Source organism: Rhyacophila brunnea, unplaced genomic scaffold (assembly GCF_057557595.1).
Source record: "Rhyacophila brunnea isolate RB1 unplaced genomic scaffold, BYU_Rbru_1.0 scaffold_35, whole genome shotgun sequence".
Lineage (NCBI taxonomy): Eukaryota > Metazoa > Arthropoda > Insecta > Trichoptera > Rhyacophilidae > Rhyacophila > Rhyacophila brunnea.
In genome coordinates this window covers 1,188,944-1,209,508 of record NW_028233017.1, presented here as the reverse complement: position 1 = coordinate 1,209,508, position 20,565 = coordinate 1,188,944, and the positions used below count along the sequence as shown (strand labels likewise).

At 25.9% G+C, this 20,565-nt stretch overlaps 1 protein-coding gene across 1 annotated transcript; it reads right to left on the bottom strand.

The window, feature by feature from the left end:
* On the bottom strand, positions 1-19,959 carry LOC147067652 (uncharacterized). The gene is made up of 5 exons (XM_085953467.1): positions 19,954-19,959; positions 17,572-17,674; positions 15,570-15,755; positions 14,886-15,143; positions 1-17 (listed from the first exon to the last, which is right to left on the bottom strand). The coding sequence occupies exons 1-5, from the start codon at positions 19,957-19,959 to the stop codon at positions 1-3; spliced, it is 570 nt and encodes a 189-aa protein (XP_085809593.1).
* Between the last annotated feature and the right edge of the window lie 606 nt (positions 19,960-20,565).

Genomic DNA, 20,565 nt, shown 5'->3' with positions numbered 1-20,565 from the left:
CTAAACCTTAATAAGTTCTTTGTGGAAAAAAATTTCGAATTTTACATCCATTTTTTAACAGCAAAAATATTTACATACATATTAATTTATGTGGATCTAGACATGTTTACAGTTTTTATTTTATATATTCTAAAATCTTCTTATTTGTAAATTCATTTGATTTTTCTATGCATTTGGTTGTGAAATTTTTCTTTATATATCCCAAAAAAATGTTTAGAGTTTTTTTTCTTATGTAAAACCCAGATAAAAATTATAGTTCGAATATGATATTTTTTATTTATAGACTCTCAAAATTCTCAAAAGAAGAAGGGCATATTCGAACGCGCAGAACAGAGCCTGGAAAAAGTAATAAATCCTTTAAATATATAATTACAAATAAAAGCCAAAAATACACCGATATGCTTATAACATACATTGCGTGGCTCATATAAAGCCAATAGAGCATAAAAAAAATATAAAAACACATATGTACCTTAAAAAATCGTTTTTATCAGCGTGGTATCATAATTTTAGCCTGTTTATTCTTTCTGAAAGAAATTTAATATTCTATTATTGCGATCTAAAATTAATCTTTTGAGATAATAGCAATAGGGAAGGTTTACAATTTTTTTTATTAATACTTCTTTCTCTTAATAAAAATATTTAACCTGGCAAAATTAAATGAATGTTTAGATAATTGCCCACTCCCATGTAAATGTTTTTAAAACTAGGCGGTATATCATCTAAATTTATGAATAATTGAAACAAACAAGCTTATTCATAAATCTTTTTATTATTTCTATCATATAACAGTCATAAGAACATATGAATTGAACATGTAAAGAAAGAAGAGATCAGAAAAAGCAAAACACTGCATAAAAATGAAATTATGGTGCAAACATTCTTATTATGAAATATTATAAAACTGCACTCTATTAAGATTATTTTATTCGTACATATACAAATCAATCCTTCTACGCGTTAAGCGTATGTCACGCCTTGGTTAGCAGAAAATAATGCGATAGTTTAGAGAAAATTTTAAATACACTTGTCCACACAATAAATATCTCTAGTAGAGGATAAAATACTAGCACACAAAAGTCAAAAAAATATCTGATCGAAAATTTCATTTGTGAACTTCTGCAAAAAGAAAAAATAAAAGCAGGGTTATTATAAACCACAACAAACATTTCGGGGAAGAGCAAAGTTATTCTACAGCAATCAATTAATCACATGCTCTATGAAGACATTAAAGTCCAAATTTAAAGTACGTGAAAAGTCAAAGAAAGCACCATTTCACAAGAGAAGTAAGCTAGTCTTATAATATTAAACAATTTTTTTTGAAAAGCACTAGCATAAACTAAGAATATGATGAGAATATCCAAATTTCCAAAAGAGTTCAATTGACATATGAAGAATTCACCACAAAAATAAAATTTAAGCAGAAAAATAACTATATAACCCAGAAAGATAATAAAATGTGCGTAATACGAAAGTAATTGCAAACTAGATAGTCTTAAATAACACAAGAATCAAGTGCAATAAAGAAAAAATCATGCAACAGTAACAAATATATAGCGGAATATCAAAATTTTAAACTAGAAAAAAAATATACTTGATTTAATACATGATAGTAAAGGGATAATATAAATAAAAGAAGAGCTGATCAAGCAATATTTAAAAAATGTATTTTTTAGCAGTTTAACAACCAGACTGAATAAAAGAGAAGAGATTTCAATCGCATACTATATAAAAAAATAAATTAAATAAAAGCCGATGTCTCTATCAAGATTTAGGAATAAATGGGATATAAAAAATTTATAACAAGACAATTTCAATATTATGATTAATATAATAATAGAAAAACGATTTATAGTATTGTTTTTTTGTTCCTAAAATTAGAAACAAGTACTAAGAACTGCCTGATTGCAAAGCTGTTGGGTCTGACGGGATCTATAACTTTATTCTAAAAAATTATACTTACAATAATGAGTCAACTAAAAATATAGCTGTGATATTCTTTGAGTAATCGAGAATTTATAATTTATAAATGAAAATATATTACTTTTTAGAAGAAAGTATTATAAATAGATGTAGATTTAGATATAGTAACAAGCCTCGATATTTTTAATAATAAATTAACCCCAAAGTAATGACAAAAATTCCGCAACAAGAAGTTAAATATTTCGCCGATCGCTCAAAAATCAGCAGTGCACCTTACGGCGGTATGAAGGCGCAAGTAAGAATAAACACGAAAATAATTCAGAATCGGAAACAAACAGATAAATACATGAATTAATGTAAAAAAGCTTATCCAATAAATCATGATTATTTGATTGTGATATTGCCAAAACTTACATTTTCAGGATGATTATATAGATTTTAGGTGTGATCATGGGTCAATGGAATATTACAGTGAGGTCTAGCATAATTTAAATAAAAAACATCTTAAGAATAAATATTGCAAGGTTTCTGCCCATTGCGTATTATATATTTTTTTATTTGGAAAAAGTAAGTAAGGTTTTCTATGAATAAAACATCTTTGTAATTATGCTTATAGACGCCTCTTCTTTTAGAACAAATATTTCTAAATAAAATATCTAAAGCTTTCGTTGGAGACACAGAAAACTCAGAAATGTTGACAGAATAATTTATTCATTTTTTAATTGCATAGAAGTGAAATGAAAAATCGAGTAGCCACCAATGAATTGATTTTAGTTAATAGTCAAGTATTTCAGTGAGGAAAGATTATCGAAAAAATTTCTTTATTTAAAAAGGCTGCAAGTCAACGATGGATTGTATAAAATGTAATAAAATTTATAATGAAGTTATATCAAGATTTTCGAAACTAATTTAAAATAACTTCGCCAATTATAACTTATACAGATAATTAAAAAGACCCTAATTAGAACAATAAAATACTACAGCGCCTTCTTTTGTACAAAATAAAGTATTTTATAAAAATAATGATCATATAATGTAGTTTCCGTCAAAAGAATCTATAAAATATTGCCAGCAGATAAAGATACGAAGAATTTACTCAAAAAAATACGCAAGAACAAATAAATAGTATCGGTAACTTTTTTTATATTTTAGAATTGCAGCAGAATTCGTTAAAATAAAATCTTCCTTTAAATGCATGTTTTAAAAATTCCCATGTAATTTAAATTTTATATCGTTTACAGAAAAAATAAGACTGATTTAACCACTATTTTTCTTTTTATCTTTTAAAAACCTCACATACATTCGAAATTTTATTTATTTATTTCATACCTTCTATACCCTATAGATTCGAATAGATATCTGTAAATAGTATTTTTTTCACCCATTTATCAGCTGAATATGTAGGATTTTATATTTCTTTCAAAAAATAATTTTCTAATCATAAGTTCATGATTGAATAATATATTATTATATATTTTAAGATTCTCTAATGTTTTACCTATAAACTAATTTATGTCTTTCTAAACATAAATTTTTATGTTTCTTAAATACGTATCTCTAGTAATCCACTAGATTTAAGTCTGAAATATAAAGAAAATAATTTGTAGATATTTTTAAAATGTATACATTTAATTGAAAAATATAATTAATATGTAGCTTTTGTTTTAATATTTAATATTTAGTATATATAGAGCTATTCAAAAATATTTTTTTGTTAATAATATATATTCTGACCTAAATTACAGAAAAGATAGTTTTCCTAAAAGTTAAAACTAAAATGCATATTTTAAACGCATACAAGAAATCAGCTATTATATTAGAATAATAAATTACGATATTATTGAATGTATCCTTCCTAAATATTTTTCTTCGACATTAACACAAAAATCACATTTGAAGGATATTCCACGTTAGATTATAACTGTAATATATACAAAACAATACCAATATGTTGCAAGTTCATGGATCTAGTCTATTTTATTCTATCTTAAGGCAAAAATATGCTTTTATTTATAGACCTCGAGAGGCAATTATGGTCAATATTATAGTGCTTTAACAAAAAATATTCGTCGTATTCAAATTGCTTATTTTTCAGATTCAATTTTTTTCTTGATGTATATTTATAGAGATTCTTAAAAACTTATTTATCTTGCAATATTTACGTTTCTTAGGTTTTATGTGATTTTAAGACTAAATTCTACAAACAATTGAGACTGAAATTGCTATTTATATGCAAAAGTAAATGATTTATACCCCAAAGAAATATTTGTACAATAATGGTTTTTTTTCTTAACATATTGGTGATTATAATTCAATTCTTATAATCAATTATTTAAATATAATGAAAAAAAGATTTTTTAAAAAAACATTTTTTATGCACACAAGAATGCTTTTATATTAGAAAAATATTTTAAATGCAGATTAAGATAGAAGTAAAAGATTACCATACTGAGAAACATTCGAAAACCAATCCTCTTAGATAAATTTAACCAAAAACTTGCCCGAAACTCATCCACGCACGTGCAACAATATCATGGATATTATTACTCTTAAAGCGATCTGCATGAAAAAACTGTCAATAAATATACCATTGGATTCAAGAGTCTATAACTCAATCCTAAAACAATTATAAAGATCGCAGAGACCATGTTGAATTGACTTTCTAAGAAACCGCAAAAAAATCTTAATCTGTAATATGAAGAATGCTCTAATACAAACCCGAATATCAAATATTTTATTAGAAAATTACAACAAAAGAACATAAGTTCGGGAGTTCAAAATTTAAGCCCCAAAATAAATGGACCTAGTACATTAACTCGCAAAAAATATTTTGATGCAAAAAAAAATTTATTATTTTTTCTGACTTAGAAACTAATAAAATCATATATTTTTAAAGAAAAAGAGAAGTAATCTATACTAAGGCTCAAAACGAACTCACAGATGATCTTAAACAAGAAAGCAATGCGAATATCACAACCACATTCCAAAAAAACAAATGCAAGATTGTAAATATTAGACATGCTGTTTGAAAAAGTGAAGCTTAATCAACATCGAAAACCAGCTCAAGATGAATTTGGCTATGTCATAATCAAGAAAAAAAGTAAACTGGAACAAAAAAAGATAGAATGCTATTATCTGAACATAAGAAAATCGTAAAATCTACAAAAGAATCCCAGGTATGCAAGAAAAGTCATGATACAAAACAACTAGATACTCGACAAAAAAAATGATGTTCTTGAAGGGATTAGTAAAATAACGAACGGCATTAAAATAGTAATTAAACAGAGAGAGCAATATGGCAAAATATAGGAATTTTAGAAAACAAATACCCAGTTCGAACACAAAAGAATGCAATTATTTATATTATTGACAGAAGATACGAAATACAGATATCAAAGCAGAAAAAAGAAATTTTACAAATTTCTGTAAAAAAATGACAACTAAAACCACGATAACTAGAACTAATTGCTAACTTGCACAAAAAGTTCAAAACACAAAGTTAGTGTTCTTTATTTAGAAAGATTATTCCTTCATATACCAAATTTAAGCTTAACTGGAAATCTGCTGGATTCAATTGTATCTACAACTACTAAATAATATAATCAGACGGTTGCAACAAGTAATAGGTAATGTTATCAAATCAGTAAGTGTAAAAAAAATAAGGTGAAAAATAAGCCTACTCTGATATTACATACTTGCACAACAAATATGAAGCCTAAAATGGATTAAATTTAGGTTACAACATTTATAACAAAATTATACGTATTAAATTAATTCGTAGACACAATAGAATTAGATAACGACGTCAAACATAAAAGGTCACTATCTATAAACCAACTTGGGTCGTTTAGAAGACAGAGGAATCTGAAGAACAGGTAATGATAAACTTTTCAATAAAATCAGAACACAAAAAAATATTTTGATCATCTTGGTTCGACATATAAAAAAGGATTTGATTCAATAATTCACGAGTATCTCTAAAACTGCTTATAAAATCACGATTACAATAATGAACCATTTTATTATTATCCAAATTAAATAAAAAGGAAACTTAAGTTTAAGATTGTAAAATACATAAATAAGAAAACCACCAGAAAAATTATCTCAAGAAACCATTTATAAAAACTGCTGTTTGTCCTATGTATCAAACCACCAAGCCGATGATTGAACAAAAAATTACCATTGATTCAAATAAACTGAAAAAATAATCCTTTTACAACCAATACTTCTTTTTAATTGACAATTTCAAGATTTTACAAAAGAAGATTATAAAATTAAACTAATGTCCAACGAAATAACGTAATTTTTCAAATGCATCGGGTTGGAAATATATATGGCTTAATTAACTACAAAATACTTTATTGCACAGTTATTGATATTTTCATGGATGAAAAAGAAATATGGAAATACCTAGGAATACTAGAAGACTCCAAATCAAACGCAGAACGAGAAAAAATGAAAAAATACAAATTAAAATATTGAAACGTGCAAGTCTCCTACGCAAAACAAAAAAGAATGGTAAAAACATGCAAAAGAGGCAAAATCACAAATAAACTACTATTTGGGTTATTTAAATTCAGAACCAGAGAACAATAGAAACCCAGAAGATGATATTAAGCGCATATCATTGTCAAATGTGCATCATTTGTAAACGTATAATAAAAGAAGACTATTTCATGAATTAAAAGGTCTAGAAAGCAGACTAAAGAACATTTTATTGAGCAAAATATAGGTAAATTTTTAACTACTTAAAATACAGAACGCAGAAAGAGAGAAGATATCATATAAAAACATTATTTGAAAAATTTGATTAAAAAATGGCAAATCCGACATTTTTCAAAAATTTCTTTTCGAGAAAATATCATCCGTAAACCTAGATCTTTCATAGCTCATATAAAAACAAAAAGAGAGTTTATTGTGAAAAATAAAATCTAAAATAAAGGATCAAATATTTTTCAACGTCATATGAATCAACACTTGAAATACCTGGATCTTCAAAGTGGCTACAAAATAATAATATTAGATCGTCGGAAGAAGCTAGGTCATGTTTTATTCACAGCAGAAATATTTAATTAGAAAAAAACCAATATACCAGCTCTGTAAAGATTTTTTAACCTCAAGCATGTTATAAGCACATGTTAAAAATGATTGGTCATGACTAAGCAAGACGAAACAACGTGATAGTAAAATTTTTGCACTGCATACTAGCAGGAAATACAATTGAAAAAACCAAGAAAATCTGTAAACACTCCGTACATAAAATAAAGGAAACTGATTTTGCGGAGATAAAAGTAGATAAAAGGATAAAAACAGAAATCAAATAATCGAATTAAAGACCCGATATTTTCGTATATGGTTAAAAAAAGATCTGTAAGACTCTTATCGAAATGCGAAGGATAAAATTGCCAATATACACAGGAAAAAGAACAAAAAATAGTAAAAGTATGATTTGCTGGTACCAGACCTGGCATTTATATATAAATACATGGTTTAATTGCCCATATGTACGACTTGGGGCGAATTGATAACACATATCATTATTGGTACCAGAAGGAACTCAAAGTTACAAAAAAGATTGAGGCATATATAAAAACCTTGGAATTGTGATTAAGCCTTGAATCATTAATTATCGAAAGAAGGTGAGATATTAAAGTGGATTTTAGAGAATAGAGATAGCAGAAAGTATCAATACGCTGTACACACGGCAAATTAGGCAAGTTGTCAAGAAAAAAAAAACTAAATTTATAAGGATATATGTAGCTTTATAAATACATCTAAAAAATAAAAATATCATGCAATACAAAGATATAATAGTCATATGCAAACTTCTTTCTATACACGAATTCTTGTATGAATTTAGTCGAAGTTATTAAATTTGGCATTTAAGCCAGAGTATATTGACGAAAAGGATTTTGTTTCATGCTAACTAAACTTCGACGTATATCATTTTGCATCCACCCAGCTGATTTACTTTTATTTTAATCGAAAATATAAATATATTTAAGAATTATTTAGAAGACTTATTGCTGAATGCAAGTTGTTTAAAATTGATTCTTATTATGAATTGACTATTTAGAAAATAATATGCCAAAATTAAGTTTATATTAATAATGAAGAAAGGCGTTTTGCAAACAATGTCTCGATAGGACATCGTATATAAAAATTATGCTAAGGGTAAACTTAAAATCAATGAATACTACTTTAGATTGATCTAAATTAAAAAATAGAGTAGATTGTCTAAATTGTGAGCGAATCAAATTCAAGCTAATATTTTTTTTTAATAAATAACACGGATAGTCAATTTAGCTAAAAAGATGCATTTTAAGTATATTTATTAATTATTGAAAATTTAGTTTGCAATTTTATACTTTTATAGCAGAAAATAAAAATTAAAAATATTACCGATAAAAACAATTTTTCTATGTTTGATACACATTTTAAATCTTTTATATTTTACCTTGCTATCAAAATATAAGTTATCGATATCTGCTAATTTATTCCGTCAACTATTTATATATACATAAAAATCATATAAAATATAATGATTCGTATGAAAACACCACTAAAATTTGTAATGATAAAATTTTTTTTCATTGTAGCGCTAGCAGATTCAAAGAAAGACAATAAAATGTACGTGTAAATTACTTTTAGGTATGACTGGGAAAACACCTACCTAAATTTATATCCGATTTATTTTGAGAAAATATTATGCTTGAATTTAATGAATAGACGCGATTAATATATATACACGAAAAAACCATATAATATGGTAATTAAACGATAGTGTAATAAAATTAATAGTTTAGTGATGTAATAATCAGTTTTAAGAATTTGGATAAAGCTAAAACATTTAAGAAAGAATAATAAGATTTAGAATTATTTATTGAGATTGAAATAAGATATAGAAAAATTATTTTTCATGATACAATAAATAAATATTGGCATATAACCGATTAAATTTAAGTTTTTAACATAAAAAAAACTATATATAATAAAAGTTACTATAAAATCACCAACACAAATAAATTAATTTAATTATCAAAAGAAACGGTAGGTATATAATAAATATAACCGCTGGTATCTTCATAATACATGCAAATAAATATTTTTAAATCAGAATATTAATCATTATTGTTGCTAAAACCAAAATATAGTGTTCTTTTAAATTAATCTATAAATTTAGAAATTTTTTATACTATTGCGTGTTTTAAACATGATTTACATTACCAAAATAGGTTATTGTAGTTCTAAACGCATCTTTTCCCCATATATAATAGATGATATACCATTTAGAAATCCTATAAGTTCCTTTTCATGTTGTACAACGAAAATAGAGAAGAAAGATCGAAAATTATTTTTTGTGATAACGTAAGATTTTTGAGCACCCAATTGTATTGGCAGGTATTGATATAACAATACCATTGCAAAAACATATGCTAGTAAATTCTATCAATGTATTTTTATTTTCTAATAGAGATTCTAAAGAAAGTTTATTAGATACCCGAAACTTTGCAAAAATTGATGTTTTATTTCAATGATATTAAAAAATGGATTCTACTGACACTGATAGTAGAATATCTTCAAAAAAAATAATGAAATTTGCTTCTGAAGCAAAAATTTATCAAAATTTTTTAATGCGAGTTCGGGATCAAACACATGATCTCTTCCAATATCTATAATTTCGGGGCTATTATCCCTTTGAGAAAATTTCTCGTAGCAATTAAACATGAAAAACCCAAATTTATACTAATATATCTTCCGGAATTTTCAGCATCATACTGCTTAAAGTATTCTTGTGATGAAATTTCAGCAACCTTATTTTCGATAGTCCCTTGATATATGTTTTAAATGGATGTTTAAAATCAGTTTGAAAACGCTGGTTGACTTATCGCTAATATTTTAGATATTGCTAGCTTTAACATTAAATATTTTTTTAAGTATTTATAGATATACAAATGCAAGACAAAAATTATCCCATATGTTATAACATGAGACGGTGTAGTGACACGATATCATAGAAGGTACCTGAAGGAACTAGATGACACGAACCAGGTTGAGGCATATATTCAAACCTTGGGATTGAGAAAAACCCTTGAATTAATAAGTCTCGAAAGAAGGAGGGGTATTGCAGAAGACTTTGGAGAGGAGAAGATAGCCGAAAGTATAAATACGCTGAGCGCACAGAGAATCAAGCAAGCTGTACCTGAGAACAAAAACTAAAATTACGACTATAAATATGGCCCAAAAATATCATCCGAAATAAAGTATTTATAGTGCTATTTTGATTTTTTACCATAATTGACAACATCGATAAAGATTAAAGTCAAAAATAAAATTACAGAAATAATTAAATTTCGGATGATATTTTTGGGAATATTCGACTTTATTTAAATAGAATCGGAGTTATTGAATATTGTATATTTAATTAGTGTCTAATGAATTAATTTATATATTGTTGTATCATATATTTATATATATTTTTAACCAAGTTAACCAAAATGTTCGTTTTTTAATTTTAATGCTGTAAATTTCATGATATATCATCTACAGCATACAATTTAGTTTTTTTGTGAATTTGTGTATCTAAATTTGAATTTCACAGCAAACGATGAAAATGTTTCCTTCTTATTTGCTTGCTTTCTTTGATATGCTTTTTTACAATTAAATTAATTAATAACTTGAAGTACGATGAAAAATGATCATCAATCAATAATTTGTCCAGAGTAAAACTAAAAAACGAAATTAATTCGAAATGAAGGCTTCAGCGTTTTATAATAAATTGCAAACAGATAGATGGCATCGAATGGAAAAGAAATCAAAACAAATACAATGTTTAACAATATAAAAATTTAATCTCAATTATGAAAGTTTTTGAAGTGACGTCACGACAAAGAATTGACGGAAAATCATTTTCAAAAAAGACATGATTAATAAATGTAAAAGATAAGGAAGAAGAGAATTTTTTAAAAATATTTACACAAAAATTTTCTGAAATAAAATACATGATTTATGTGAAAAATTCTTTTTGATAATCATAATAAAATCAGCAGTTCTAATAGGAATGTAGCTATGAGCCTATATACTTATTTAAAATCTAGTCTTTTAAATAATATAAGCAGTCCACTTCTAAAAAAATATCCGCATAAAATAAATGCCTAGTGTATGCTTCAAAAATAATTTTTGCGCAACAAATCTTTATTTCGAATAAATATCTAGCCCAAATTTATTCTATGTTTAATGCATAGGTTATTAATTTTACAAAAAAATTGTATTTAACCAATACAAATGAAGTGAATGTCCATCTTAAATGACGTTTATTTACATATTAAATAAATTCTTAAACACTTATTTTCAATGACTCAAATACGCGAACAATTTACTCCTCTTATGTAACAATTTCGCGCTAGATTTTATGAAATGGTCGCTGAACGCCTTTACTTTTTTATTTAGATAATATTAGGCTTAGCCACCTTCAAAATAAGCTAAGTAACTCAGAAAATATTTAGAAAGACCGACGTTTTCTTTTGTTGTGTGACATTTTATAAACCACAAATACCGACCGAAGAAATATTGGCGTTTACAAAAATAAATTTATATATTTTCATATCATCAAATTAATAACATAATAAAAGTATCATGAAGCATTATTTATCTTCTGTGACATAATCTTAAAACCAAATTAATAAAAAAATCATAACGGCTTGGTCAAAAAGATTTAGAAGAAAAAAACGTTGCTGAAATAGACGAATCTATATTTCGGAGACGCAAGCATCACAGAGGACTCGTGCGGAGATGATACTGCTATACGATAAGTCTGAAAGTACCGAATCTTTCGATTTTAATACTTTATGATCTAAAATAGTACTTCTAAAATACTTAAAAGTCTTAATCAAACTTATGATTTGCCTGGAACTGACATATTTTCAGATGATGGGGGGGGGGTTATTCTCTTAGTGAATCAAGTTAATGCATTCTTTAATAAACCACAGTTGGCCCGTTTTTGATATGGTAACTGTGAGACTTCGATTTCGATTATAGATAATTAGTATGGATGCATAGATGATGTTATAAAGGAGTAAAACTATTAAAGAAACGGATGTAACTTTTTCTAGTTATCAACATAGCCAGAAAATATCATAATTTCGAATATCTAAATTTTAATTAAAATATAAGTTGAACAAATAAAAACACGCTATATATATAGATTTAATATAAATTTTTTTCAGTTACAGAGTTTTTTTGAATAAATTTGCGTTTTATTAATTAAATATATTTATTTTTTGACCAATATGTTAAATAGTTGAAAATCCCGGACGAACTAGAAGCATAAATGCAAGCTCTCACACTTCGCAAGACACTTGAACTCATCTCATTTGGGAGAAGAAGAGTAGTTGATGAAGATAGATCAGGGGAAGGTGTCAAAAGATGCATAAAGAAGTTATGCAATATTCCCAATGGGTTGACACTTCTAAAAAATAATAATTAATGAAAAGAAATTTACCCTATAAAAAAAAATATTTTTTGATCAAAATAATCAAGGGTTCGAAAAGAGGTGTTTAATTGAAGTTGCATCATTTTAAACAAAGTGGCTTCATATAAATAAATATTGGAAGGTAAATTATTTGTAAGACTAAAAGTACAAAATTAAGACATGAATTTTTGGCTTCAGGATGTTTATTATCCGAGATCAAAAACTTCGATTTAAGGGAACTTTTTTTATAAAACAAAAATAATAGAAAATAGAATAATTGCCAAATACCAATTAAAATATATAAAATTAAATATTAAACACATGATATTTACGCATAATAACTGGAAAGTTTTTTGTATGAAAATCTAGCAAAATTATGAAATTTGAAAGAAAAAAGAATAATAGTGCATAAAAAACATTCCATAATTTTTCCTATATCTAGTTAATCTATAGATAGATACTAAGCTATAAAAACCACCATCTTAAGACTTTCCTTTATCTAGTACTTGGTTGGCAATTTTTCTATCAAAAACTTACTGTTTCATGTACTAAGCATCTTTAAGTCTACAAAACCGGTTCAAAAACGCCAAAATATTAAAAAAAAACATTTAAAATCTAGGGTATTGATAAACTGTTTGAAAGCCATATATTATGATTCCGAATTTACATTAAAAATAATATATACTAAATATTATAATTTAAACTATACAGTAACAACAATGATCAAAAATTTATTAGCCAGTTAAAATAAAAGATTTCTTAATATTTTTTTTTTACAATTTATGATAAAATTTCCAGCTTTGCTTGATAAAACCAAATGGGGACGTAATACGAGGAAATACTTATCTAAAAACATAGAAAAATTTGAGGGAATCTCATGGCATATTTTGTTTCATCAACACAGAATTTATTGCTTCTAATCTAATTATTTCGAAGCCTGGTAATATTATCCAATAAAACTTTGAATCATTTGATTTTTTTTGGTTCAAATATTTTGATGCAAATGCTATTTCTGAAACCCATGCACCTTTTTTATTGATAAGACAATGCACGAAATTCGAAAACATGACATGAACACTTACATCATGTATATATTTATCTTTTTGTTGATATTTTTTATTAATACAAATGATAAAATTTACTAGCCAATATCACATCATTTTATTGAAAAATTTTACCACACATATTAAAGCCAATAACCTTCTCTTTTTAAAAACCTTTTGAGTCGGTAATGGTATTATTGCTTCATTGTACTTAAATCTTTTGTTCTTATAGAATTTAGATCACCGATGACATAAGCATTAAAATATGTTTATTTGAAAAGTTTTTTTTTGCACAAAAAGTTTAGATAAGAGTATTCAGTGTACTTAGACGTTGAAAAGTTTTTTTTTGCACAAAAAGTTTAGATAAGAGTATTCAGTGTACTTAGACTTTGAAAAGTAGTTATATAGATAGCTTTGTCCAGGATTCCTTTATATACTTCGTTTTTTTTATGTATAAACATTAAGTTATCTATAAATAAATAGAAAACGATTTATAATTTGCGATTCTGTACCCTTATATAAACCATAATTTTAGAATTTTATCAACGTGGTATGAAGCATCACATTTTAAATAAAAATAATTAAATTTATTCATAAATAGCATTGTTTGTTATTAAGAGGGATATTATATTAAAAAAAAACATTAGTATGTCAAATAAAAACGGTTCATTTAATAAAAATTTAGATATATTCTTTATCAACTTGTGTGACATTTTTCATATATGTTTTTTTTCCCGAAACGAGATAATCAAAAACAACATAATCACCATCAGTACAGACACATTCTTTTGAAAAAAACACTTCGCTGCCTGCATAATAGTAATTATTAGCCATTTTTACGGCAAGATTATCACAGAATCCATAATAAATAATTCTCCTCAATTTACCTTCTTTTTCTTCGTTCAACTGATCAACGAAATAATCTTCCGATTCAGTTAATTTAGAAAGGTAAAAATACATCTTGATAATTTCGATTGCAGAAGTTTTATTTATTTCCATTTTTCTGGAAAATTTATTTTGACATGCGCTGTTAAAAAAATCAATTATTATTCGCATTTTGCTCAAAATATCACTTTTAGAGTTAATAAAATAATCCGAATTATGTGAATTCTTCTTAATTTCAAAATCTATAGATAATATAGATGTTAAAAGAATGATCTCTTTTTTAAACTGGGATTGTATACACAATAATCTGGCCAACCTCGGGTTTACAGGATAATCTGACATTTTTAAGCCCATATCGGTAATATTATTCAATTCATCTAATGCACCAAAATTTTTCAATTTTTCATAAGCTCTGTCAATTTGGAGTTTTTCAGGACATGTGATAAAGGGAAATTCTGCGATATTTTCAATGCCAAGTGACTTTAGATCCAGAACTAGCGATTCCAAACTCGAATGAATTATTTCTGGTTCCTTTGTTTCGTCAAACTCATCATACATTTTACCAGAATAAAGTCTATAAGTTACACCATCACAAGTTCTTCCTGCTCTTCCAGACCTTTGAATGGCACTTGATTTACTTATAAAATCGATTTCGTATGTTATTGCAGTATTGTTGAGTTTCTTAAATTTTGCACGACCGGAGTCAATGACAAAAACTACATCCGGTATCGTGATGCTTGATTCAGCGATATTAGTTGATAGAACGACTTTCCTGTTTTCGGTAAATTCGAAAACCAGTTTTTGTTCCTCAAATGATAGGCCTGAATGCAACGGAATCGGGGTAACATTCATTGTTTCATCACACAGGATCATTTTATACAATCTGTAGATATCATCTTTTGCTGGAAGGAAAACAATAATAGTGCTAGTATTATCGTTCTTTATTCCCTTTGGAAGTGTTTCGTAACCATCGTTTCTTTCTTTTTCATTTTCATATCTAGCACATCTAATTATCTTTGCATTCATACCTGCATCATCCTTATGAGTTTCCATCTTAAGTATCTTTTTTATTTTTTCAAATGCAAGATTCAAATAATGGATAGCAGTTTTCTCTTCGTAGAAAATCGAAATATTATGCTTTTTAGGCTCAACTGTAAAATTACCTATGTTTAACCCCTTAGAGAAAACCTGATCTAAATTTTTACTGTCCATTGTTGCGCTCATCAAGATTAATTTCAATGGGTTACCTTTGTTTTTTCTTGTTTCAACAACTTTAGCCAAAAAAGAAATCAATACGTCGACATTTACATTTCTTTCATGAATTTCATCAAGAATGATGATAGAGTATTTTTTCAACATAAAATCCCTTTTAAGCTCTTTCAAAAGAACACCATCAGTCATCACTTTAATTTTCGTTTTACTACTTGTAGTGTCTTCATATTTTATTTTATATGACACCAAGTTCATACCAAGCTCCTCATTTATTCTTTTAGAAATTGATATTGCTGAAATTCTTCTCGGTTGAGTAAGTCCAAGAATTTTATTTTCCCCTAGAAAACCATTTTCTAATAAAAACTGGGGAATCTGGGTTGTTTTTCCAGATCCCGTCTCACCTCGAATAAAAATAACATCGTTTTGTCGTATTATTGATATTATGTTCATTTCTTCAAAGTATATTGGAAGTCGTTTACGTTGTTTATCTATGTCCTCGCTTCTTTTAAAAAATAAAACTTCACTGTTAAATAGACCCAACTTATTTTTGTTTATATTTTCAAAAGTGCATATATTTGTGATATTTCTTTCCCTTTCTTTAATATTGGTTTGCATGGTATTTATATCAGTTTCATTTTCATTATTTATTCTCTTTTCTTCAATATCAGCTTGTAAAATATTCATGTCAGTTTCATTTTCATTATTTATTCTATTTTCTTCAATATTAGTTTGCATGGTATTTATATCAGTTTCATTTTTAATATTTATTCTCTTTTCTTCAATATAAGCTTGTAAAATATTCATATCAGTTTCATTTTTAATATTTATTCTCTTTTCTTCAATATAAGCTTGTAAAATATTCATATCAGTTTCATTTTCATTATTTATTCTCTTTTCTTTAATATCAGCTTGTAAAATATTCATGTCAGTTTCATTTTCATTATTTATTCTCTTTCCTTCAATATCCGATTGTACAGTATTTATATCATTTTTGACGATTAAAGATTCTTCCTTGATAGACGAATCAAATATTTTTATTTCTTTCTCTTTGGTTTTAAAATCTATTCCATTTATATTTTCTGGAATTGATACCCTGCCGCTTTTATCAGAACTTAATTTAGAATCAAGAATGGGATCAGGCATAGTTAATTCTTTAGTATTATTGATGCTTACACTTTTAGAAACTTTAGACTCTAAATCAAATTTCAAATTATTTTTGGAATTTTTTGATTTACAATACTCTCGTTCAATCTCCTTTTTTACACTAGTTTCACCAATACCATTTATCAATGCCACATTTTTTGTTTTATTATCTTTATATGATGTGGTATTTCTCACACAAACACCATCAAGTTTTTGACTTTTATCAATAGTAGAAGGAAAGCCATTGGGTTGTTTATTCTTTGATGAATTCGATTTTATATCAGAAAAGGAAGATAATTTTCTCTTCTTATCAATTTCATTTATCTCATTGAAAAGATTTCTTCTAATTCTCATCTGATCTTTCTTATTTAAATACTTTGCTAATAATTTGCTTTTCTTTGTCATTGACTGCTAAATATGCTTTTTAATTTTGGGATCTTGAAATTAATTTAATATTCAAAAACTGTCGAAATTCAAATTTTAAAAATTAATTAATCCTCGTTAAGAAAGGAAAGCTAAAAATGAAATTTAATTTCTATAAATTAAGCTCTAATACAAAAATATAAATTTTTTAACAAAATTCTTTAAATCTAAACTAAAACGTAGTATTTTCAATTTTGAATATCCAAAAACTATAGTTGTCTTTCAAGTATACATATTCAATGCATTTTAATAACATAATTTTGTTTTGAGTATTTGGCTCTTTTAAATTACTTTTATTGTAAAACTGGTTATATACACTTTCACTGCCACCTACGGCTTATATTTTAAAAACAATCACAGCGTTCTAGTATTATTGAAATTTATTATGGTTTAATCTATTTTTAAATAAATACATTTGCGGAGAAAAACTTTGAATGGCTTTAAGAACGGAATCACTTAACAGTTATTTGAATCCATCATCTTTATAATCATCTCTAACGCGTCTTATTCTTTCAAGACTATCATTTATGTTTTTTTTAATATTTTGATTTATTAGCACACTTAAGCTGTTCAACTAACTCCATTACATAAGCATTATATAATTTAGTGACCACAAGATACCGCATTACGACAATTGATTGAAAATACCACTTAAAAATTACATAAATGTATCGTTTTGTATAAACCCATACAAAGAGATATGAGAATCGAATTAAATAAAATTGATCAATGTCATGAACTCTAAAATTTACGGAGAAATGAAAGAAATACGCAATGAGAATACGCTTATAACTCAATGAAACATAAAATGAATATTTAGACTAGAACTAGACACAAAAATGAATATAAATATGCGGAAAATATGTTTTAAAAATCATTTTCTAGTTTAAAAGCCTTAAAAAAAGTAATTACTGTAATAAACAATATGTATGAGTGAATATAAAATATATTTTATTAATTAGTATGATTTATTTTAAAAGAAACATATTATAGAGCGCTATATTTATCGAGCCACTATGAATCCCTTCTTAACAAAAAACAGAGCTTTTATAAGCTCTAAAAAAAATAAGACCGGAATTACATTTATAATTAATATATATTTATTTAGAAAAAAAATAGGTTATTTAAATGTCATTATCATTTTAAACTTTGCAAAAGGTATTTTGGGGTCATTTTAAGGATATATATACTTTATATATTATCTTACATGCAAAAGCAAAAATATGCTTTGTAATTTAAAAGAAATTTAATCGCGTAAAAAAATAAGAATTTGGTTTTTTTAGAATTACAATAAACCATGGTAATTGGGTTAGGCAAATTATAAGAAAAAAGATCGAATCTTCTGAGTATAAAACAAAAATATCCATTTAATCTTTTTTTGTGTTTTTATATCCAGTTTGAAATAATTTAGACTCTATTTGAAGGATAACAATCTTATATATTTGAATATTTTGACATTCTTCTATATTTTATTATTAATTAAGATTCTTCACCTTTTAACGTATAAGTTTTAACAAAAATAAATTATGATATTTTTATATACAATATTATTTATTTTAAAAGCTGACATATATAAGACCATCTTTTTGTAAAAAAATATCCTATTTTTAGAACATACATAGAAGAGAGAAAATAAATTTATAGGATAGGAGATATCGCATTAAAAAAATTTTTTTTATATCGGATATATGATTTTATATCCAATTTCGATATATGGTGTATGGTTTATATATATTCATATGCCTTATTTTCGTAAATGAATATATCTAGTTAATGATAAATATTAAAAGTTTGTAAAGAAAGTGTATCACCAACATTCTGCTATATAGTATATGCATGTATTTCCAATTCGTTCCTCATATATAAAATATCCCGATTTCGGGGCAATTATGCAACTATATTAAAAGCAAGCTTTCATCTGTGACTTACTTTCTTATTTAAATTCATATAGATGGCATTTTGCAATATTTTAAACAATAAAAATATGAAATCTTAATAAATATGGCACAATATTATATCATAGATACTCTTCGGCATTGCTGAAAGAATACGTAGTAAAGACTACAAGCGAATGTATTTATTTCAAAATTTTTATTTGTAAAAGTAAGTTGAATTCTTCCCTTGCTGATAAAACAGAGATTAACATCGACTCTATTATCATTTCTTTCGTATCGGGATTTTTTTCGTTTTGTAATATTTTAAAAATCACAAAACCTTTTGCCAAGAAAATTTCTTCTGATTTTAATTCCGCAAACAGCTCGAAGTTTACTATTTTTAAGTGCACTAAGTAAATATCTTTAAAATGATTTTTATTTTTTCTATGTGCAATATCATAATAGAAATCAATGAACGGCTTAAAACGACCTTGGAAATCATTAATTTTGTTGTAACTAGAGTAAAACACCAGAATATATGATATGTAGATACCAGAGATCTAGAAATTATAATTATCTATGCCGATAATTTATAAACGACGACGAAAAACACACTCAGCTCTATACATTATATTCAAACCAAAAAAAGTGCTAATAAGATAATTTTTTCTATTTATTTAGTAGTTTTCTATTAATATTTTCCTGCAAATTATTTTTAATATACCTCACGTCCTTTACACAATGTTATATATGGTTTTTTCATCTAAGCAAAATTTTCTAAGTTCGCTGTATTCAAGAAATATGACAGTAAATAATATATAAATTTTTTCGCCCTTCAAGTAGCTAATGATTTTGTTTTTTTCTTTTCACACCATAAATCTATATATTTTATTAAATTTTGACACATTAATTTTAAAAGGATAATAATGTACCAATAAACAAATGATCCGATTCAAAATACAATTCAAAAAATTTTTACTTCCATTTCTGCTATTTTTTTTGCATAGTAAAATTTAAAACTTGTTGCTAACTGATGCATTTTGACCAGGATTTTTTTTTTCTTATTGGAAATTAATTACTTCATTTATTTTTTCGCTGGGATTTCCCGACAAACATTGATCAGTAAAGATGCAATGTATTTTGTAAAAGAAATACGTATTAATTTTATCATATAGAAGTTTAAACTTTTTAATTAAATTTTGATATTTTTTTTTCGTCTTCCATTTCTTTATAATATGAAAATCTTGATATTTCAGTTGTACCTAAACTTTTAGAATCAGAAATTACCAGGGAATCTTCAGATTCTTCAGTTTAATATATTTCGACTCAGGAACACTACTCTCTGATTTACCAGATTTTGGCTAGGGAATAATAGATTGTCTGTGATGAATCCAATTACTTGTATATATTCTTAAATTCAAACCGATTTCATATAAATTCGTTCTTCTCATAATAAAGTATAGAAGTTTTAGATTATAATATGCAAGTAAATAATTATAGCAAAAAAAAACCAAAAATATATATTTGCTAGCCAATCAATTCTTTTTATAGAATTTGAAGAGTAATGTATATAAAATGAATAATTTGAAAT